At 31.7% G+C, this 24,118-nt stretch overlaps 1 protein-coding gene across 2 annotated transcripts in view; it reads left to right on the forward strand.

Moving 5' to 3' along the window:
- The window catches only part of LOC118184469 (thyrostimulin alpha-2 subunit-like), a 145,909-nt gene extending 125,807 nt beyond the window's left edge, over nucleotides 1-20,102 (forward strand). For both annotated transcript variants that reach the window (XM_035354143.2, XM_035354142.2), the window contains exon 4: nucleotides 19,804-20,102. In XM_035354143.2, the coding sequence (XP_035210034.1) occupies nucleotides 19,804-19,896 (93 nt within the window). In that variant the 3' untranslated portion in view covers nucleotides 19,897-20,102. The remainder of the gene's footprint in view (nucleotides 1-19,803) is intronic.
- The last annotated feature ends 4,016 nt before the right edge of the window (nucleotides 20,103-24,118 follow it).

Consider the following 24,118-nt stretch of genomic DNA (forward strand, 5'->3'; position numbering starts at 1 on the left):
CTTGCAATGAAGAATTGCCGTGGGGTACAGCACTTCACTGACGATGAGTAACTTGAAATTGCTGTGAGAAGCTGATTGAAGTTGCAGGAGGTTGAGTTTTATGCAGATGGATTGGTAAGTTGATAAAACTCTATCACAAGTGCTTGAATAAACATGGTGACTATGCTGAAAAACAGAAGAGAGCTGTACCTTTCAGATGTAAATAAAAAAATTGTTTAATCCGTGCGGGGTTTTCATTTACAAAGAAAAGCTAATTTTCGAATTCCCCTCGTATATGTATAAGAAAAATAAAGCCATTTCGGTAATCTTTTGTAACTGATATTGGTAAATATATCTGAAAAAACACAAGCGTTCGAAAAACAAATGTGAATCACCTGTATGTAAAATATCTTTTGTTTATTATTTAGAAGTGCAGCTTTCTGCATTATGTATATATAGGCAAATAAAATGCAATTTCATACAATTCATTCCATGCAGTGCCTTCCCTTGTCCTTTTTATATAATATGTTCACTGACTAATTCGTGTCCTAGTGAGAATATGTCCGCCGAAAACATCACGGTAAAAACATCGCGGACGAAACCGGCACAGAGGAAACAACACAAGATGAAAACATCGTGGGGAAAAGAAAGCAAGGAGAGAGCATCGCAGTTAGAAAAAGGTAATGGAATAAAATATCATTGCAGAAAAAAAAAAAAAGCGTTTCAAAAACATCGCGAAACATCGTGGTAGCGTCAACTCTTCGGATGATGGTAACATCGCAGACATAGTTTTCAGGTTTTAAAAGTCGTAAATATGTATTTGCGTAATGATTTGTGAATGCAGGAGGGCATGAGAAATTTTTTACCTTTGTATATCACATTTTTGGACTGATCAATAATTTTTTGCTAATTCACCAGGTAAATTTCTCATAAGGTGTTCACATACAATTGGTTTAATTTTAAAACATGTTACATATTTATGTAAAACCTTTCGAACCATATCTCGACCGTTAATAACCCAAAATTTGTTGCGAACTTGATGCAGTAAAGCTTTCGCACCAAAGCGCAAATATTTAACACGGTAGTACTCAAAAATAATATTTAGTAAATATATTACTGTTGGCATTATATATGGAAATTTTTGATTTTAATTAAGATTAATAATTATAAATCTGCCTTCTATTCTTAGAAGAGAATCTTTGCCTAGAAATGGATATACTTTTAGAAGAAGCACAATTCTTAATTTTCAAGAAGAGAATATCCTTGCTAAAATGTTGTAATTGTACATACCTTATGATGATTTTCTCAGCGTCAGCCAATTCTTTAAAAGTTAGAGGACCTATTAAAACTTTTTCCTTACAATTGTCTGTAAATCTCCAAATAACAATTAACACACGTATAATATGAATATATTTATTACTATCAAAAAGAATACGATCTAAACCAAGGCAATATTTAGATTAACTAAGTCACTGTCATTAGGTTTGAGTTCCTTGATGTGTATTCCAGATCATCCATATAAGATAAAATTATTTCAGAAGGCTTCGGTTCTTCCTTAGTTAAGAACTTTGGTCCATACTACTCTAAAATATTGTAAAAAAGATCGTTAGGTTCATCTCCACGTGATATAAAATCAACTGGATTATAATGAGTGCTAACATGATACCGCTATGATTAGTCGTTATACTGCGAATAACAGGCACTCTATTAGCAACAAATGTCGTTAGTTGATGAGGTTCCTTCTTAATCCATGCTAACACTGTTGAAGAATTAATGAAATAATACAACTTATCTATAAATAGTTGAAATAGCCTACAACATTCTTTTCATTAGTTTTGCCAACAGAATTGCACCACAATGTTCCAAACGAGAGACTTCAAAGTTGAAACCGAAAACTTCCTGCACTGAAATTCTTGAACATTAATTCGAAGATGACATACATTTCGCATAAAATACAGCACCATAGGTTTTCTAACTAGCATTGCAGAATCCTATTCGCTGAACTCTGTTGGTTAGAATAAATCTAGGGATGCGCTATTATATACAGAAATGCCTTCAATTTTTAAAAGTCATTTTTTAGGAAGAAGTATGTTCCAATTTATTTTTAAGAGTCGAAGGTTTTGTAGAAGTATTTTAGACTTTGCTGTAACAGCGCTAATTAAGTTTAATGGCTCAAAAGTCTCGGTTTCTTCAAAGTCAGGTATCTTTAAATCGTAAGAAAAACTATCTGTAGCCTTACATCATAACATTCACAAGGTCCTTGTAATGTGAGGTTCATAAGTAACTCGAAAAGAAAAATGATGAGTTGCACTTTTTGTATTCTTCTATAGTTCAATATTATTTGAATACCATTTGTGTAAGTGCATTTCGCCACGTTTTAGAAGACGGATGATTAACTGTGTCCTGCGACTTCTTTGCTTCTTGCAGCTTATTTGCTCCAGTGATTTAAGTGACACCATGGCATTTATAAGAAATAGACCAACCTAAATGAGTTTTCTCCCTCGTCTGACGCGTTCCCGGCTGTCACCTTGATCACATCCGAAGGAGTAGGGATGACTTGCAGAAATTTAACAATGGTTGCCTTTTGCAGCGTGTATAATTGTCAAGAAAAATCTGGTTGTAGTGCCTCATTTCACAAATTAGAATTTCTCCATATTTTTATTTTTGAGGCTGGATATTTTTTTGAGGCTGGATATATTTATTTCAGGGCTGGATATTTTTTTAGCTTTTCCTATGCTGTAAGGAAATTTGTAACTCGTTCTTTTAGAACATAATATTTTAAGTCTAAACTAATAGAAAATTTCAAACAAGCAATTTTCTCTTGCAAATTTTATGCTTTTTATTGGTGTAAATAAGTAAAAAATACTAAAATATTTAAAAACGAATTTTTGAAAGTTTTCTTTAAAATTCTAAATTGTGCTGCTTTTTTTAAAATTATAGATGAGTATTATAGCACAATGTCTATAAAGGAGTTTTATTTCAATTATATTTCACAATACATCATAGTGATAAGCACTTTTGACTCCTTAATTTTTATACATTTAATTCTAATATTAAAATTGTATTTAACCGTAATAATTAATTTTGCTTGTATTTTATATTGATCATTTTTAAAATTTATTTTTAGTTCTGCATTAGATTTTTTTTATTTACTGTTAAGTTAATTTATTAGCTCGAAGCTGCATTTTGCGCTGTTTCACTATAAATGTCCGCATCTCCTTGCAAATTGTTGTTACCAAATATTATCGCCCTGTATTATATTTAAAGAAATTAAATAATGAAGAATCTGCATGAATACATGTATGTTTGCCGCACTGTGACAAAAACGATGGCCATCAAATTTTGAATAATGTAATCCTCCACCCGAACATGGGCATATGGACGGCCGAATTTCGAATTTGTTTTAATCTATTTCATATTTTGTAAAACTTTAACAAATTTTTGATTAACAAACTCAACAAGTTCAAAGCGAGCAATGGTAACACTGTACGGAAAATAACACTTTTATCTCCTGTGCGGAAATTCTAAAGTTATGCTGTTTTCAAATGTATGCTGTTTACGGGCAACGAACATGATATTCAATAAATATAGGTAATGCCCAAAACGTTAAATAAAAGGTTCCTTTTGGGCGTAATATAAAATATGAGCGGTTTTAGATTTTATTTTATCTTATTTTTTCCTTCATTTCACTCAGACAATTTTATGCTCCGAATTTTATAAATTACTAAAATAAATAATCCACTTTAATGTTAATAATTTAATGATGATATAATCAAATAAATAATCGTTTTGTAATGTTATTATAGTTTTGAAAATCACTGCCTGAAAATGTTCATTAAATTTTTAAAAAATATTATCAGATCTTGTTTGATTTTACCATATTTATTTCAAAGCATCACGTACTATCAATCTTATTTTACTTTATTTTTACGCAAAATTAAGTTCATAAATTTTGTGCTTAGAGTTTTTACCATTTTACCAAAGTAAAGATGTTTTTACAAGAATTACGCGTGAAAAAAATGCGCGAAATGCAGTAAAATCTGCTTTAATGAGAAATATTAAATCCTATTTTAAAAAAACTGTGACTTTAATAATCTAATCACTATACAACGTATCACATTTAATAATTAAAAACAGTTATATGATACAAACGCCATAGGTTTCAGTGTTAAAGTAAACCAGATCGTCCCTACTCATTTTTGCGGACATGTCGGTGACGCGCGCCCCGCCCACTGGGTTAGTCTATTTCTTATAAGGTCCATGAGTGACATTTCTTCAGTATGGTTCTTGAGGCAGAAAGAAATTCAGTCACTTCAATCATTGCTAACTGCTTCAGGACCCTTATTGTTGCGAGAAACAGTGCACTTGCTGTTCCGCATGTTACACTCTTCAGATGGTAAGTCTCCGCAGGGCTACCAGTCCATTATTTCCGAAAGATTAACTGCAGGTCTCTTTGAGATGTTTCAATAAGTATTTGTCTAAACATCTTTTGAATATCACTTTTTAGTGCATAGTTGTACTTTCGAAATCTAATAATTAATAGGAAATAAATATTCTTTTGGGATTCTTTCATTCATTAATGTAGAATTAAGTGATTTTCCACTAGACGTAATCTTTGATGCATTAAACACAACGCGAAGTTTGGTACATGTTTTCTCTGGAAGATGAACTCCGTGATGACTAAGATAATTGCAGGTCCATGGATTCATTTTCTTGGACTTCTTCCATGGGATTTATATCCTTATGTTCTTTGATAAAATTCTTATGTAAGGTTTTCATATTCTAATTACTTTCTAGTCTATTCCATACTTGATGTAATCTTTTCTCAGCAAACGTTTTCGATTTTCCTGATTCCCCACCTGAATTCCTGATTTCCACTAATGGGTAATTGAACTCCATATCTCCCAAAATTTTATTGATAGTGAGTACGTTTGAAATTACCTTCACAGTATTTATTTGTCTTCTTCACTTAAAATAACCTTGATATTTTTAATGTATTCAGATTCCTAAAACCTTTGAAAGATTTGGCAATTTGTCTTCATTGTTCAGAACTAAGCCACAATAATACATTTCTGAGTTACTCTTACATGACCCATACACGATATACCTAAAACCTCGTTCTTGGGATACCAACAGTTGATTTTCTAATTGAAAGTTTCCAAATTTTAAAATCTCAAGAAACAACCAAGTTACTATTAGCATGCTTATTTTGTTAGGATTTCCAAATTGGGGATCCACTAATTGAATGTTAGTGGGAATATTTAATGATTACACATCTTAACCTTTTGATGGGTTGATAGGGTTATGTTGTTAATTTTAGAAACAACCAAAGTGTTAATTGACTTTACATATGTTAAATCCGTATTCGAAATCTGAACATATATTTAATAACTAACATTCTCATTTATTCCGGATACACATTCATAAATTCCTTCTTTCTTTATATTTAAAAAAATTGCAACTCTTTTTGTGAGGAAACAGGACATGCTGCCATTATCAAGAATAGCGTCAATTGAAATTCGTTTTGGGAAATCTACATTCTTGTTCAAAATCTCGTCGCTTCATGTTTCCGATTGTTTCATCCAATTGTTGACCAATGGCGTTATTCCTGAGCAGATGATGGGGTAACGAATAAAGCTCGTTTATGTCATTCGGAACATCTAAACGTAGAATTACATTTTGCGATTAAATATTCCTTACCAATACAGTTTAAAACCCTTTCACTGCGTACTTTTTTTTTTTTTTTATCAAATTAGGTTTAAAAATTGCGTATTTTTTTATTATATATTTCAAATCTATATTTTAGAGTTAAAATATACAAACATTTTTTGGAAAAGAGTTTTTTTTTTCAATATAGAATTAGATCATAGAAAAAGGTTGTCAGAATACTGAAATGGAAGAATAATGATACAAAAGGAAAATTTTGAAAATTAATATTGGTTAAATTATGATTTATTTTATGAAATATAAAGGTAAAACATATATACTAATGAAAATATTTGCATAATATAATATTTTGCATATTAATTTTGCAGCACTTTCGAACGTTTTCAAGAGAAACTGAATTTTCAGACTCATCACTATCTGCAGAGAAATCCGGGAAATTTTCTTCAGTTTCACTATAATTATCTTCAATATACTTGAAATCAGAGTCAGAACTACTATCAGTGTCGGAAATATCGTCAGGAATATAGGCTATATCACTCGCGAAACGCTTCCTGCCAGACATCTTTGAGCTCTGAAAAGCACGCGCAAACTGCTACGTTACGTATTCTTGTATATTTGGCAGAAATGTGGTCAACTAACGCCATCTCTTAGCCTACATCTAAATAAACAATTAAACATCACAGAAAAGCCGAAAGGAAACCTTGAACGCGGAAAGAGCGGGTTGCACAGTTAAATAGACGGCAAAAATTCATTCCTCGTTGGAAATCGCGGGTTGCGCAAATTTGCTACTTTTACGTTGCCCGTGGATATCGCGGGATGCGCAGCGAGAGGGTTAAACACAATTTATCGTTTCTTCTATTTCATATCTTTAACTTGGATTTAATTGTAAAAACTGAGTCATTACGTAGTAGATGATTATTATTTTTTCATGTAACTTAAGTCGAAGCTCCTACTGGTTAAACCATCAGAGGCTTTGATTGTAAACTTTTTTCCAGTGGATATTTCACTTTACTAGTATTACGGTTAATGTTATCTAATAATTGACATCTTTTCTCTAAAAACGGAACTTAATCAAGCGTCGAAACGTCTGTAGCATTAATGCTTAGTTCAAATTGTTTGCGCATTTCATAACTCAGTTTCTGAAATATAATATTTAATAGCAAAAATGTCCGATAAATTACTTTTCACATACTTCAAAACATTCATAGTCCTTTCGTTTTAGCTACATTATTTATTATATATTTTATCCCCTTAGACGATTCTAAAGTTAAATTACCTAAATCCATTATCGACTTTATATACGTCTTAACTGAGATTATTTTATTTTTATACCCATCTTGAAGAGCTTTAAATAGGGGAATGAAAGTATCATAAACAGTTTCAAGATTTGCTTGCTTCATCAATTAATGCAACTTTTGATTAAGAGTTTTTGAACTTAATTAATTGTTATCAATTAATTAATTGTCATTTTAATTGAATATTATTCGCAATAATGTTTTCGAATTGCAACTTAAAATTATTCCATTTGGCGTATTTATTAGAAAATTTAGGAATTGGGAATTCTCGCAAACGTATTTGTACTTTAGAATCAAATTTAATACAATCACTTTCATGTTCGAAATGTACAACAGATGATAGAATTTCCATAATTCTTACCTCCAAAACTTGCTTTCATTCTTCCATTTTGGCGATTTCTTCATCGACGGCTGGGGCATCTTCTTTTTCTTCAACATTTTCGAAATTTATATTTTTTCAGTTTCTGACTTTCATATGAATACGTTGAAGCGATCTATACTTTATTTGGATTTTGTATTTGTTTGCATTATCATTGTATTCGTTAACTACGTTTTCGAATCGAGTTTGGTTTGCTGTTAACGCTGTTTTACTTCTATCCAATGCAAGAATTTTGTTCTCTACTTCGGCTCTAAGGGATAATGTGATAAAAACACAACTTTATTATTGTCAAGGCAATTAATACATGCTCTGGCACGTTGCTTGGCGAAATCCAGATGGCCGAGTTCTCTCTAATCGTAGGTTGCGCTGTATTCTAATTTAGCAAAATCGAAATTTTAAAAATGTGCAAAACAGCAAATTTTACAAAAGTAGAATTATTATTGCGTCAGAAATTTTCGCAAATCACAAATTTTAAAACTGTTGCAAAGTCAGAAAAATGCAAAAATATGCGACTTTAAAAAAGATATAAAACTTTTTCTTTAATGTATTGTTCTTTTTTAGCTTATACTAAGCATTCTTACATTAAGGAGTTGAAGATTCTGAGGGGAGACGGGGGCCATTGGCCCTTTCAGTTTTCTAATGAAATTATCTATAAAGGAGCATATTTTCTATTTTGTTGCATTTTTTTCCCATTATTATTTTTTTAAAATTTTTAAAGGGTACATTGGCCCTTGTGAACCTACTCCCTCCCTCTTCTCCCTATAGATACATCTGTGACTCATTTCCAGCCTTGCCAACCGTCAGCTAAAAGAAAGTGTCATGAAATTAGACAAAGCAACAACTTTGTGTTTGATGTAGATTTTAGTAAAACCTTTATCGATTTCGAAGGCAAACATGTAGAAAAACCTCTTCATCAGGAGCATCTGCTAGCAACTGGCAATTTCGAGAATTTTCTTCCAGTTTGGATCGTTTGGGTACATTTCTTTGCTCCTGATGGAGAGGGACATGTACCTGTTTGCCCTCTGATTCGACTGAGTTCTGACTAAAATTTACACCAAACGCAACGTTGTTGCTTTTTCTAATTTTACGTTTCGTTTCAGTTTCTCTTCTGTCTTAAATGAGGGTGTCTTTCTGGTCTTGACATCAGAGAACTTCTCAAAGAAGGTAATTCTGAAAAACAAATATAAGTTGCGGACAAAGAAGCCTAGGGAGTATTTAAGGACTTAAAAACAAACTTTCTAAGGAATAAGAAAGCCCGAAGTTTAAATCGATTCTTGAGAACATGCTAAAAATGGGAAGGAGGTATCAAATAAAATGAGCTATTTCCATGAAACGGTAATTATTGCTGCAAGCTACACCGAGATGAACCCCACCAAAAGCATAAAATCAAAAGCGCGAAGTAGAGCATGAGTGACAAAAGGAAACTTCAAGCATATATGGAACACATGGATAAAAATTATGTATTTTGCCTACATTGTCTAAGTATCAGCTAAAAGTAAAAGAACAAATTCTAAGAAAAAACGTTTTAAGTCTCCTTGAAAGTCTCATACTTTTGCAATTTTTCAAATTCTCAAAAATTTTGAAAGTTCCGAAAATCTATAACGTTATCGGAGAAAAATTAACCTCGATTTCGAATTCAGCACTAAAAACACATAAGAATCAATTAACGAAATTAAAAATCGTGATACAACCGAAAGTTTGCAGCCTTGTGAAATTCATTAAAACAATTACATATTTTTCCTTATTTATGACAACAATTTTAGGCAACTAGCAACGAAAGTTTCTAGCGTAATTAAATAAATTAAAGAACGTGCAATGGCTATTTCACGTGCAAGCACAAAGTGGCGTATGAAAAAGCAGAGATTGAGAAATTTGTTGGAATGTTTTTCATTGCTTCGTTCGTTTTAAAAATTCAGCCATTTTATCCATTTTATGCATAAAATATTCATACTTTAATGTATGAAGGAATGTAATGATGCTGTTTAAAAACCCAAAGTAACGGAAGAGTAAAAAACATTTTCCCACACTTTTATAGTTTTCTTTATAATTAAATGAAATAGAGCAAATATATTTCGAGCAGTCATTTTATTCGTACTTTAATGCCTACTTTAATTACGCTAATTTTTGGTAAGTTTCCTAATTACTTCTTATAGTCCAGTAAATATTTATCTTACAAAAAGCATTGAATTATTTTTGTGTTCATATTAATGGACAGACGTTAATTTTGGAGAAAATTAATTATGGTAAAACTTATCGATGTTCATTTTATTTACTAAAATAAGGAGTTCGACATTTACATTAGTTAGTGGGTGTTCGAAATTTAAAAAAAAATATTTTCAACTACTTAAAATTAGAAAAGTTTCTTTTCAATGAAGAATTTTTGATGAAGTTTAAAAAAAGTAAATGAAAAGGGTTGAAGTTTCAGGTAGAAGAACGTTTAATATATTATTTCCGTGACTGGAATTCATTCAAGCGAATTTACAAGGAAATTAAATTAGGATCTATAACTAATAGAGAAATGGATTTAGTAAGGAATAGCAAATTCATATCGAAGTTCAATAAAGCATTACTTTTACAAATTTGGGATTAAAAATATAACAAATGAAATGACAGTGGCTAAAATTCCATTTGGCATTTAAACTGTTTTTAGGTGTTGTTATCTCTTTTTTATCTGATAAATAGAATAAATGCATGTACATCTTACTAATTACTATTGACTTATTGAATATCGATTTCTTTTTATGTCGGTTTTAAAATGGAAGTTAGAGTAAAGCATAAAGGAATAAAAATTAAATGAGGATCAGAAATGCAGTGAATAAGCTTGGCATATCTGTTCACCAAAAACTACATATGCCCTGAAATGCGTATTTAAAAATAACTGGGCATATTTTGAGAAAGGTAATTTTAGAATTCCCCAGCTTACATTACATTAAATCGTTATACTAAAAAACAGTAATTATCCAAACAAATCTAATTACCCAGAATCGAAATGTTTCTTCCTAACTTGCTTTATCCTGTTTCTGAATAGGAAGAGCATCTCCTTCCATAAATACTGATTAATTGATTGATTTTCACGGCCAAATTCATAATGAATAAATCTTTTGTAACCAAAAACGTGCAATCAGCCTTACCTTAGGTTTTGGTTTTGACATCCGTGCCTTTTTTTTTTTTTTTTTGGGTGCGACAAAGGAGGGTTCTTTCTAATACCGCATACTTTGTCTTTTGTTTCTGGGTAGTATTTCAGACACCCGGTCTCATCCCCCGCACGATACACTTTAAATAATTGTGGTCTTATTTCGCAGTAGTCAGCAAATCTCCACAGCAAGCTTTAATATCCTCTTTTTGCTGTTTTATTAAAATCCGATGAAGAAATCGAGCGCGAAGTTTTGTTTTCAGATTTTCAATTTAAATTAACATACAGCTTTCTCTGCTTATTCTAAGCATCTCTGAAACTTGCTGAGCTGTTACACATCTTTCAGCTTTTACCAAAGAACAAGTTTTCTCCACATTTTACTCATTTTTTGAAGGTGAAGGGCACCTTATCTTTGGTTCATCTTCAAATCATCTTGCTTTCGCACCCACATTTAAAGCAGCTGCACCACTCATACACTTGTGTTCTTCATAAGATGCATCATGATATTCTGTTTGAATTATCTCTGGCGTTTCGGTCACAGATTTGCCTAATTAATAACAAAATTGAATGTTATAACGTTGTTACATCTGGAAGCAAATTCTTTATACAACGCCTTCTCAACAAATCAAAACGACGCCGGCGTTTTGATATGCAAACGATAAAATAATCAGTTTAAACTGGCTTTAACAAGAGTTGAGATATCATTCTTTCTAAATATGCATTTGTTCTTTCACTTTTTTATTTTACTGTTTGGTCATTTAGTTTGTCTGACTACTTTATCGCCGCACTTTTAAATTAACAGTTAATTACAATTATTGTTAAGTGCACTTACTAAATTTCTTTTTCGTTTTTTTTTCAGTTTCACATATGTTTTTTTTTTCAGTTTCACATAATTTTACACAAAACAAATTACTTAACATAAAAGTAGTGATTTAGACCGGTCCCTTCAATTACACATTTCCATCTAAAATAAGCATTTAAAATTATGAATAAGCATCATGTCCTGAACAGAGAGCTGTTTGTTCATCAAATCAAAAAAAACTCGAATTTAATCCAACAACCCATTCAAGCTTCTTTTCTTGACGGAGTTACGGTTCTTATTTGACTCAATTTGAGACGCAGTAGGATATTTTAAGGTATGTTTATTGTGTGTCCTAGTTTTGAAATAATCTACTGTTACGCTTTTGCTTAAAACATAGAAAATGTGGGGATGAAGATGAAAGAACAATTACATAGAGGTGGTTTTCGTTAATCTAATATCTTATCTTATACACGATTAATTTAAGGTCTAGTAATTTTTAAGCTAGAGAAACTATGGGAAAAAGTTTGAAAAAAAAATGCAGTTCGAAGATATCCATTATATTCCGTTGAATCGTACGAATCGTACGTAATTTTTATACATTTAAGAAATTAGGTATAGCCGTATGAAGTAACATTAAGTCTGTAAGGTTACTCGTCGGGATAAAAAAATTCGTTCGTTATATCCAGGGGTTAGTTATAAGCCATAATAGTGTTTGAGTGTAGTAGATGATATATATGTTGCTGCAATATATAGTAGATGATATATATGTTGCTGCAATTACAGAAACATGAATTGAACAGCTTTAATAGAAACAATAAAGTATTGGATTAATAAGAAATCTGCCTCATAAACATTTAACATAACAACATAATTTAGAATGTAAATTTTCGTATTTACTATTACACTTTCAGATCGATTTTGCTGCTCAACTTGTATAATTTTAAGATAACTTTAAATAGAAATGGTATAAACAAAAATCTACACTGGCTAATCTTAAATAACATATATAAAAATGAATGTTTGTTTGTTTATCTTTTACACAAATCTATAGTTTATTCCCGATCTTTATGAAACTTGCCACACTCGGCCTTCAAAACAAGAGTCACTGTCTACATAAAATTTCTCAAAAACCTCATGGGGTCCTCACTCTTATATACATATATTTTACTCTAATTGAACGAACTTTAGCTCAGCGATTTAAAAGCTTTGAGTTTCCACTCTGCAAAGTGTGAGCTATATATGTTTCAAATTAAATCAGAAAACTCAGTGATATAAAAAATTGTGTTGCCACTCGAGAAAGCGCAATTATATTGATTTGTCTCGATCTTAATAAACAAGCTCGGCTAAGAGAAATATGTTGCTACGGCCTAAATTAAAATAATTTAAAGTGAGATATCGTTCAGCAAAGCGTAAAATATTTAATTTTTCACGCATTAACAGGCGTGTTATTGCATCACACTCATTTTTTTATTTTTGAAAGTGAATTTGTAATAGTCATCACGAAGCGTTACTTTCGCCGTGAAATCAATTATGCCACTAAAACGAAAATCGATTTTCGAACTATACTTTCAAGCACGAAAAGAAAAGGCATCACGAGCTTCAGAAACAAACGAGCAACAGGAAGACTGGAAAACGATCGAGTTTCCACTGTTGAAGCCCGTTCGTCCGAAACAGATGAGCAACGGAAAGCAAGACTGGAAAACGTTCGAGTACGCATTGCTCGATCCAGACAAACACTGACGATGATTTAAATCTTGGTGCATTCGATTATGATGAAAATTATGACTGAAGAGCTAACACAAGTGTAAAAGTTTGAAAGATGGATAAATTATGCTTGTATTGCAGAGTTCTTAAATTTGAGAATGAAGCACCAGAAATGTCCTGCGCAGGTGGAAAAGTTAAATTGCTAGAGTTAAATTCACCATCCGAGCTACTATCAACCTTGGTGACAAAAGCCAATCGAAACATCAAAATGCGCATAAAGGAAAAAAATATATATATAGCATATTAAAACACAACGCTTTCTTTCCTTTAACTAGCATTGCAACGCATGCCGAATAACAGCTAGAAATTTATAAAAAGTATATAAAAATAAAATCGTTTAAAGGGTTGCCAAAAAATTATTAAAATATTATTTCTTCAAATGCTGGCTTCTTATTCAAAAAACAAGTGATCCAGCCAGATGGACTAGCTTGCTCACCAACCAGAGGGCACGAAACGAGCTTTTTCATAACCTAAAGAATTTAATTAAGACACAATAACACGCCGAACAAATACTAATTCAGAAGTCAAACAACAAAAATCAGCGTTATATTTTCGAATTTTTACAGGACTAGTTTCGATGGTTTTACCGAACCATCATCCTCAGTTACAAAAGCGCAAAAAAATGTTTTGCCACCTGTTAGGCAAATGATAACAGAGTGTTAACTCCCTGTATTAAATGCTAAAACTAGCCCACAATACATAAAATGTTGATTTTTAATAAATAGAATACAGTTAAAAGTGTTTTTATGCACTAAGTTTTTATTTAAAATTGAGGTAATAATTAATGCACTAAAAGAAGAAAAATAACTTATCATACAGTTTACTTTTTTATACCATAAGTTTTTTTATTAAAATTGAGATAATAATTAATGCATTAAAAGGAGAAAAGTAACAATTTTAACAATTTAAACATAATACTGATAATTTAACTATAATTTTAGTGATAAAAAATTTAAATATAATTGTTTAAAAGTCAGAAGAAAAAACCTTGACGCTCCTAAAAATGCAACGTTTCTACAGTTTTTATCGGAAAGGAAAATAATTTTACCTTACTTATTTTTTTACTTTATGCGAGTATGAATAAAGTAAAAAAAATTCCCACTGTGATACACAAAGTGTAGGAGAAACATCCATTTTCACTTACGCATTTCGAAGAATAACAGAAGGAAAAACAATCTATAAGGGATTTTTTTTTTCAAACTCTTAGATTTGAAATTTGATTTGGGTATGAATATACGTTTTTACTTTAATAAATAGTACGCCATTTAACGTTTTTTTTATCTCTAAAAACTTGTACTACGTATTTTGCTGGGAATTTTTTCAGGTTGATATGAAAGTCGAAAAAAAGTCAGGGGGGAATGAACGTTTCCAAGAATAAACTTCGAAACTTTTACAAATAATCTCGGAGTTCTAAAGCACAATTTTCTCCGTTTTTTGAATCTAGAAAGCTAAGATCAAGAGCAATAAAAGAATTGGAAGACGCACTTTCTTTTATATATGCCTAAGAAACGCCTGATATTGCTAAAATTGGACTACTCCGGAGGTGTGGAGGCGCATTATATATTCTAAGGCAAATGATACCCTTTTATAACATTCCGCGTGGGTGTGATCGTTTCTTACCTCAAGTCCCGAACGCTTTCTGAACTAGAAGTATTTCTCCCTGTAAGATAGAAACATTCTCACGCTAGGCTATCCGGTAATTGTGACATGCTTGAGAAAGAACTTCTTTCTGAATTTCTGCTGCAGAATATTTTTTTTTCCCAACAGAAGGTTCTGTTTGTCTTAATATTTTATTTCCAACCACGTAAAGGAAAGAAAGGGAGTTGCGTGATCTATTAGATGTTTCTATTTTTGTTTTCAAGATATAGCTGGCGTTTAAAAGAACTTGCCGTGCGGCGTAGTCTGAGCTAAACATGAAATTTCAAGATAGAAAACTTTGAAAAAATTCAGAAATATTTACTATAGTAGCTGTGCTTTTTGAATTTTGTTTTATAAAATGGAGAATTCGGGCAAACTCTCGATAATTCAAATTAGTTAAACATTTGTAGCTGTAAAAGTTTTTAAGGAAATCGTGTAACAGAATTAGAAAGAAAATCTTTATCCAAATTTATTTTTCTCCAAATCAAAATTCTTGACCAGTAATCTTGAAGCTCTATTCCCCGAGTTAAAGGCCAGAATTCCGCGAGTCAAAATAGAAATTCGAAAAGGAAATTATAAAGTTCTTACACTAGTTGACTGGTATATTAACTAAAATACAAAGATATACTTAGTTACTGATTAGTTAAGAAACTTAAAATATGATGGTCACATGTCAAAGAAAATGATGTGCAACGGTGTAAAGAATTAAACAGTGTTCTAATGGAAAATGAATTAAATTTAGACGACAGTGTAAAACGTATACAAATTAAGCACCTTTTTCAATTGAAGAAAACTATAAGAGGATATTTCCGAGAAGAAAGTACTAAATATGGCTGGATAAAAAGTCCTTCCGATATTACGATAAATCAGTAAGATTGCCAGTGAAGGAAAGGGGGCAGACAACTTATTAACACATCGCCATTTTCGAAGTTGAAATCTAAATTTAAGCAAGAAACTTAATTTTTGGGTGTGATTCATACAGAATGCTTAGAAATTTCTCATACAGCTTTAAAACATTTTAAATGCTATTTGGAAAAATGTATTTAAGTGATAAATCTCTTTCAACATACATGGCAACAAAATATAGAAATAAATTAAATGCAGAATATGAAGTGCGACTGCAGATAACATCAACAGAGCTAGATTTTGACAGTTTATGTAAAAAACGAAAGTACACGCCTATCACTAAATATAGGGCAAGGTTAAAGGGCATCTGGAACACGAATTAATGCTATCAATGGGTAAATTACATTATTTTTACGTCACAATGTTTTAATAAGAAATACAATACTTTTCTTTAATTGCCTTTAACTGAAGTGCCTATACCATATTGATCTAGTTTAAAGATTATTTTAAGATATATTTTTCTAAGGACGAGAAGGAGGTTCCCGAGCCAAACTTACAGTTCTAGGGCAGTTCTAGGGGTTCTGTGAGCTGACAAAGTTTGAAGACCACTGTTCAGGAGAATAATGTTTTAAAAATGGAGGTAATCCAAACATTTAGTGTAGCAAAGTGCGAAAGAAGCATACAAATGGAGTAAATTGGGGAAAGAGATTGGTGATCATGATTATAAGCATAATAATCTGAATGACTGGAAAAGGTAGTTTGGAAAATTTTAACAACATTGTTTTGAGGCTGTTAACAACTGAAAGAAGCTCCCTGCCAATAGAAAAGGAAAAAATGGAGAAGGAAAAAAATCTATGGAAAAGGGAAATCGCAGGGGAAATAAAAGATGGCATTGAAAGGCAACAAGTATCTAACATTATCTATTTAAAATCAAAAGAAATAATATACTAATAGAATGTAAATAAATAAATAAATCTGAAGGTTAAGAATAAATAAGGTTTACATATTTAATAGCTATCTAAATCTGAACGGCCTATTCTTATTACATCCCTTCTGAAAATCCGTATTAAGTCTTCAGCTTGAAATCGATCCCATAAATACCGTATTTGCGGACGTATAAGACGCTCTTTTTTTCCTTGAAAATAAGTCTGAAAAACAGGGTGCGTCTTATACGCCGATACTGTGTCTTATATGTCTATACTTATTGCGCCCATGAGTCGTTTGCGAATGGGTCAAAGCTTCATGGGATGCTGTGAAAAAGAGACAGTGGTTAAATGATTTCAGAATTGTGGCATTAGTAATGCACTGGATTTTACAGAGGACAATTTGTTGAGGATTCAGATGCTGATTTAGAAGGGGTTTCAGGTGACTCTTCATTCAGCTCTGGAGATGAGTGTCTGGAGTTTGAAGAAGGAGATTAAAAGGTGTTCTTTCCCAGATAGATTAGGTATTTGCAGAAATATAAATTACTTTGTATTTGTATTATTTTATATTTAAAATACTGTAAATTCATTATAGTGATTAATAATAAAATGATATCCTTCAAAAATGGGGGTGCGTCTTATAGGCCAGTGCGTCTTATACGGCGGCAAATACGGTAATTAAAAATAAAATTTAATAAATCTTTTATGTTTTAAAAGTTGGCCTAGAACCACTATAATATTTGATCTATATTATGTTTTAAGATTTTGAGTTCTTCATTCTTCATTTTCTTTCATCTAATCAGGATTAACAGATTTTTGTAAACTGTAAAATAAAAAATCTAATGGGAACACTACATGTCTTTCTTGCATGGCCTATTAAATGATACACATTTTTTTCATGCACTTCATTTAAACTCATTTCATAGAATTTTATTAGAGATATATTTCTAATTTAATCAGTTCAGTTCTCAATTCGGACAATTCAAGACAAAAATACATAAAAACTCAAAACATCTTCATTAAAAATTGTAAAATACAGTAAAACATAAAACACCAAATACAGTTAAAAGCAGTTAAAAAAACAATTTTTACCATTAAAATTAGATTTAAGCAAAAAAAAAAAAAAAAAAAAAAAAAGTAATTCGGCCGCAAAACTTAAAGTTTACTTTTAGTTCCACTAGGCGAAAAGACACGGAAGTTGGAGCACTAACTGAATTCACTATTCTACTAAGTTTCAAATGTAAACAATTGGCTACCTAGCTAGGCTTGATATCAAAAAACAACTTTTAAATTGTTGATAGTTCTACAACTATTACCTGCAGATTGATTAAAAGAATACAAACCTTAACCGGAACATAAGAACAACATAATTCAGTCATTTTTAAACCAAAAATGCACAATTTACCAACATATGGGTATAAAAAAAACTGAGCTGACCGAGCCGAGCAACAGTGTGTATATATATATATATATATATATATATATATATATATAATGTTGTATGATCTTAAATTCACTTAGTTCGATAATCGATAATTTACATTCACTCATATGGGTTCACTCATTTTAGATACTTCTACTTAAATTAATATTAGGAGATAATATAATCAATATTTCTTTAGTATATATATATATATATATATTTGAAGGTAACAAATATTCTCTATTCGTACAAAGCTAATATAAATTTAAAATTTAATCAAGAAATTTTAAATGAAAAAATAAAAGATTAATTATTTACAATATCATTTAAATTATAAAAGCATATGTAAATTGAGTGCACGTATTTAAAATCATGAAAAAATGTATAATATTCCAAAAAATTAATCTCAAAGATTTTTTAAAGGAATTTTTAAGACCAAATGAATTAATTTGCATAACTGAATAATTGTTGAGCAGGCAGGAGACAGACTTATCAAGGGCGAGTTGCCTCCAAACCTAACTCTTCAATTACTCACTTCGTGTTTCATTATCCATGTACGCAAGGGTATAGTAAAATTCAAAACCAAAAGTGAAACCAAATGTTGTGAATTAATAAAAACGAAATTTAAACTAGTAAGAATTTTGAGAAAGTTAGGAAGTAAAATGATTAGGAATTAAATGTCAATACAATTAAGAGTAGAAAACCAAATTTTTTAGAAACTCTCGCCTTTTGAAAACTTCCCCCACACGAATTATGCATGTAAACCTATGCAATGGCTCAAGAGAATTATTTAAATTTAATTAAATGTTACTATATTCTTGTGAAACAATATATATATATATATATATATTACGCTTGGTACGGCTCACTGCATCTAGAAAGGGAGGTGCACAACTAGATGTTATAGCAATGTCATATACAAGATTTCGATGTTTTGAGGTAACTCGTTTTTGACTTATGGGAGATACATACATACGTACGTATGTACACGTATGTACATACGTACGTACAGGTACATACGTACAATGTACATACGTACAGGTGTCACGAAAAAATCTATTCTGAATCCATTTTAATCCGTTTTACAATTCGTTTTGAGGAAAAAGTCCGTATGTACAGATGTCACCCAAAATTACCGTTCAAATGGATTCAAAAGCGGTCAAAATGCCTGTTTTGTTTAAATATCATACAAAAATTTTTCACAGTTACAATAATTTCGTTACTTCGTACAAGTAAGTAAAAATATAAAATTAAAAAATTAAAAATAACAAAAAAAAATATTAAAGCTAATTTAATATTGATCTTCAATAACCGAACCTAGTATTTTCACTCTGCACACCACGCATGCACGCACATATTTACATACTGTATGTCTATGACCAACGTTTTGAAAATAAAACCCGAGTAATTAATTTGTGAACTCGATGCATGTATGTTTCTCTTTATAAGAACTATTTTAAGTGGTTACTGTGACAAAAATGTAAGAAACTGATTTAGTGTGTTATCTCAATATGTACAGTCTATCTATCCTAAGGAAAGCTCTCGTCAGTTAGTCTGCAACTGTCTGTTGCCGGAGAAACGAGCCTTGATCCATTTTCCGTAGGAGTGTCTTGAAGACGAATGATAAACTGGGTTCCCCTCAGCCAACAGTAGCCCGAAACAAAATAACAATAAAATAACCCTTGGTTCTCCCCTATTTGAAATATACTAGCCCTGTTCCTATAGCGACCGCCACCCGCCAGACACTGTGGTGGGACTGTTCTTCTCGTAGACAGAGAGTAATTTCTTTTGTCTAGCAGGTAAAATATTTATTTTCTGAGGCGAAATAGGAATTGCTGGGTAAGAGATAAAATTGCTGACTATTTGCAATGAATCTTTCTAGAATGAAGAACAAAAGTGATACCTTGTGTCTAAGTTTTTAATTTTTTAACATTTATACTCTTTTTCTTTCCAGGTTCTGGTCGAAGTAATGTGTTTAGGTGGAATGAAAGATTTAGTTTTCAAGTCGGCAAAGACCTGCTCTTGCTATCATTGTAAAAAAGAATAAAGCTACCCAAAGTGAGATTGCTGAATTTATACGAAGCAACATTTTAATCTTACTTATTTCCAGCGTTTTTAAACCAAGAAAACTTACGGATGTTGGTATCGAATTTCGACATGCAAGTTATTTTTTGAAAATGACTTACTGTGAACGTCATGTATGTATGGTCACAGAATGTTATTATTGTGCCAAATAAAGGTTTTGTGCAGCTAGTTTCCGAAATGTTTCTTTTCTTATTTTAAGGGGAAAAAAAAACCCCAAAGAACAAAAATTTAATATTTTCAGTTAGGAAATGAATTTAAACAACTTCTATTATTGATATGTATCTAGAGCAACGGAACCTTAAACCTTAGTTTGCGGGGACCATTGCTCCCACTAACGATTTCACGTGTGCCCGTCGATGGACAACCATGTTAAAATTTTACTCTTTTTTAATAAAATATTATATTCATTTTTTATAGTTAGTAAGTAATTAAAAGTGTTTAATAACCGCATTTGCTTAAAGAATTATTTGTCTATAACTTTATGTTTATAATTATAAATGAGCTTACTTATACGTCCCGGTTTGACAGGGATTGCCCCAGTTAGAAGGTATGGTCCCGGCGAATTTGTCATTTTGACCGTGTCGTTTGTTAAAAACTAAAGAATGTTAAATATTATTATTTTGAACAAAGACTATTGTAGAGACATTAGGATTTTTTGGAAGCAAGCAAGATGAAAACTGAGCAATCGCCTTCGCCGGGAATCGAACCACGGACCTCCGGAATATCGGACCAGCGTGAAGAACCACTACACCACGAAGGTACATTAGGAAGGCGGGAGAAATACCTTACATACTCCCCCTTTTAATGGGCGACTGGGGTTTTTCATCACCAAATCCTGGGTGTGGAGAAACCTCATCCAATACTCTTTTAGTTCCGGCGCCACTGTAGAGACATTAGGTTTATTTCGGAAGCAGGTAAGATGAAAAATTAGGAAACGCCTTCGCCGGAAATCGAACCACGAACTTCTGAAATACCGGCCCAGCGTGCAGAACCACTACACCACGAAGGCACGCTAGGAAAGCGGGAGAAATACCTTATACTATAATAAAATCAAAGTACAGATTTCGACTTAGAGATGAATATTTTGACGACTGCTTACGCGTAGAAATATCATTATACGCTCCACATTTTGAAGTAACGGCCTAGAAAATGCAATGCCAAATAGCATATTGGCTTTACGAATTGCATTTTTATGAAGAATGGTAAAGCAAGAAATTTGAAGAAATGGTAAAGCAAAAAATTTGAAAATTTTTAATCTGTATTATTCAGTAATTATTTATTTTCCATAAGAATGCCATCAATAATTTTTGTGTCTTCAGAGATTAATTTAGAAATAAAATCTCTTTTTATCATGTTCTTCCTTATGGGAAGAACTTGGTTCTTACATTTCAGACATGATGATTACTTCATCAGTAAATCAAACATCTTCGTTTAAGTAAATACATGACCTTTATTCTTACATAATTTTGTTGCACTCAGCATTGCCACAGCAGTGGATTCTACATAACTGTTTAACATATAACTTGAAAATCCGCCGATGCATAAATCATTTGCAAAGTCTATCAATACATCTGGGGGTAGCAGCAGTAAATATAATTTCTCAAGATTTACAGATTAAAAAAGCTAAAAAACACAATGTTTACCAGCTTTGTTTAGGTATGTGGTTCAACGCAGAACATTTTGTAGAACCCTATATGGAAACTATTTAGCAGGAGATAAATGGAACTACATTGTGACCCTAGACGAAACATGGGTTTGTCTAAATGACTGCAACAAGAAAAAGTCTATTTATTATAGAAAACGAGGAGACAGAAACGTACAAACTCGGTTCCGCCAACGGCAAAGAAAGTTTCGATAAGAGGTTTATGATTGTCCCAAGAGAAATTAAAAATAAGAAAAGAGATAAAAATATTAAAATCCAACTCAACGTGCTATTCAGAAGAAAGTTTTACATCTAATATTTACTGAAAAAAATTCCATTTTTTTATTTCAGTGACATTCAAAGAATGAAATTTCACCAATATAAAACAGTGGCCTACTTAGACCAATATAAAACAGTGGCTTACTATGCAGTGGCCGTCAAAAACTACCACTGCATTCCTTGAAGAAATGAATCCTGATATAGACATTGCATATATAACTTTCAACGTATTCGAAAGAAGCCCCTGATGTTTCACCTGTGGATTATAATGCTTTCTAATCGCAAATACACCAGGAATTGTGGATTCTGGAAAAACAGTTGAAGAGAAAAATGAAATTCAGAGTAGCGTCTCGCCTTAGCAGAACTTATGCTTAACTCATGTAACTCATGTCATACTTCGCTGGCGTAATTGCCTGGTGTCCGTTATATACTATGGCCATGTATCATGAGATTGGCGACTAAAGACATGTTACTTCTCTAAATTTTGTCATACTATGGAAGTTAACCCTGAATTATCAGTCTATTCATTTCTTAAATCTAGCGTTATTATTATGGAAGATATTTTTTTATATTTGGAGTTTTCGAAGTCCTATTCATTTCGACTATGTTGTTTTATATAACAACTTTTTTATTTAGCCTTTTCAATCATAATAGTAGCCTTTTCTAGTTTACTTTATATTGTGCATATTTTCTCAAAATTGTTCCAGTTTGAACAAAAAATATTATGATGAGCTTAGTCAGAATTCTTAGAGGATAGATGAAGAATAAATGCTATAAAGTATACTTTACCTATTAGCAGTCCTTTTGCATTACTAATAGGTAAGATAATGTAATCAAGAATAAGAAAAGAAAGGACCAAACTCTGCGATTTTGCAGAGTGGCTATGAAAAGAGGAACATTTTATGATAACAATAAATATAGAGTGAAATATCAAAGTAAAACAAGAGCTACACTGGAAAATAAATGTAAAATAAGACTAAATTGCGCATGGCAAAGCACTCAAGACTTATTTGCGTAGGATGAGATATGTCTTCGTGGAAAGTATGAACTTCGAACAAGTTTAAAAGGAAAGTCTACGATAACAGTAAACATAGGATGATATATCAGACAAAAATACATTAGGAAATAAATGTGAAATAAGATACGTAAAATTAATTGATTATTGCACGATACAAAAACCTACAACATTAATTCAAAGCAATTCAAAAACATAAACACGATTGGAAAAGGAATACATTTATTGCCGCATATGCTTTTTAAGTCCCCAGTAAATTCCCGAATAGCTGGGCTTACCTGAAAAACAAATGAGTAATTCTTAACACAAAAATATTAAATATTTATCTATACTTTCAAAAAATTAATTTTTGTATATGGAAAAACATTTCAGTTAAATTTGTAGTCGTGAGCACAACGTACACATTTGCCAGCTGTTGACTGTGTGTGGCTGAAGTCAGTATTCATCGCCACGCAGTGAAGGTTACCATGCTGAAAAAATGTCTATTGTGCTTGTGTGAAGCATAAGCTCTATTAAAGTGAGATTCTATTTGGAAATCATTAATCTTCTATCATGGAAATCACAATACAGACCTATACGCTAGAAAAACAGCTATTAGATCGAACATTTAAAAAAAAATTCTTTACATTTTAAACATTAATTAAACGGCTCCAAATTGTTATAAAAATGTGTAATTACCCTCTGTATTACGATCAGTTATTAAATTTCGTTTTTCGTTGTTACATGTTAATAACTTTTGCCCAAAACATTACCTAGCATAAAATTCCTAATTTAGTTCTGTCCCTGAAATGACACATTCCCGTCTAAATTACGCATATACTATTATGAATAAGCATCAGCGTTCAGCATAGCAGAATGCTATCTGATACGCCAGTCCAAGTACTCGAATGGAACCAAAGAACTTGCAACTATGTTAAAGGGAGTCCTTTGTTTCCAAGAAATGAGTTTTACACTTGTCTCGCATAGCCTTGTGTTTACAACACAGAGAAAGCCGAGGATGAAGATAAAAGAAGTAGTAACTTAAAGCTGTTTTTTTTTTTGTAATTTCGATACCTTTAATAGCATACTGAGCGTAATTAATGTGACCTGTAATGACCATAAGACCGACTTGTTTGGTTAAGTGGGTCGGGTTGCGCCCACTTCTGGTACCTTTAATAGCATGAATTAAAATTTGTTGTAATTTTTAAGTTGAAAGTTCTAGGATTTCCGGAAAAAAAGTGTGAAAAATACGAAAAAAATGTCAATATC

Source organism: Stegodyphus dumicola, chromosome 9, assembly GCF_044657685.1.
Source record: "Stegodyphus dumicola isolate Sdum_Otavi_A_Nest chromosome 9, ASM4465768v1".
Taxonomy (NCBI): Eukaryota; Metazoa; Arthropoda; class Arachnida; order Araneae; family Eresidae; genus Stegodyphus; species Stegodyphus dumicola.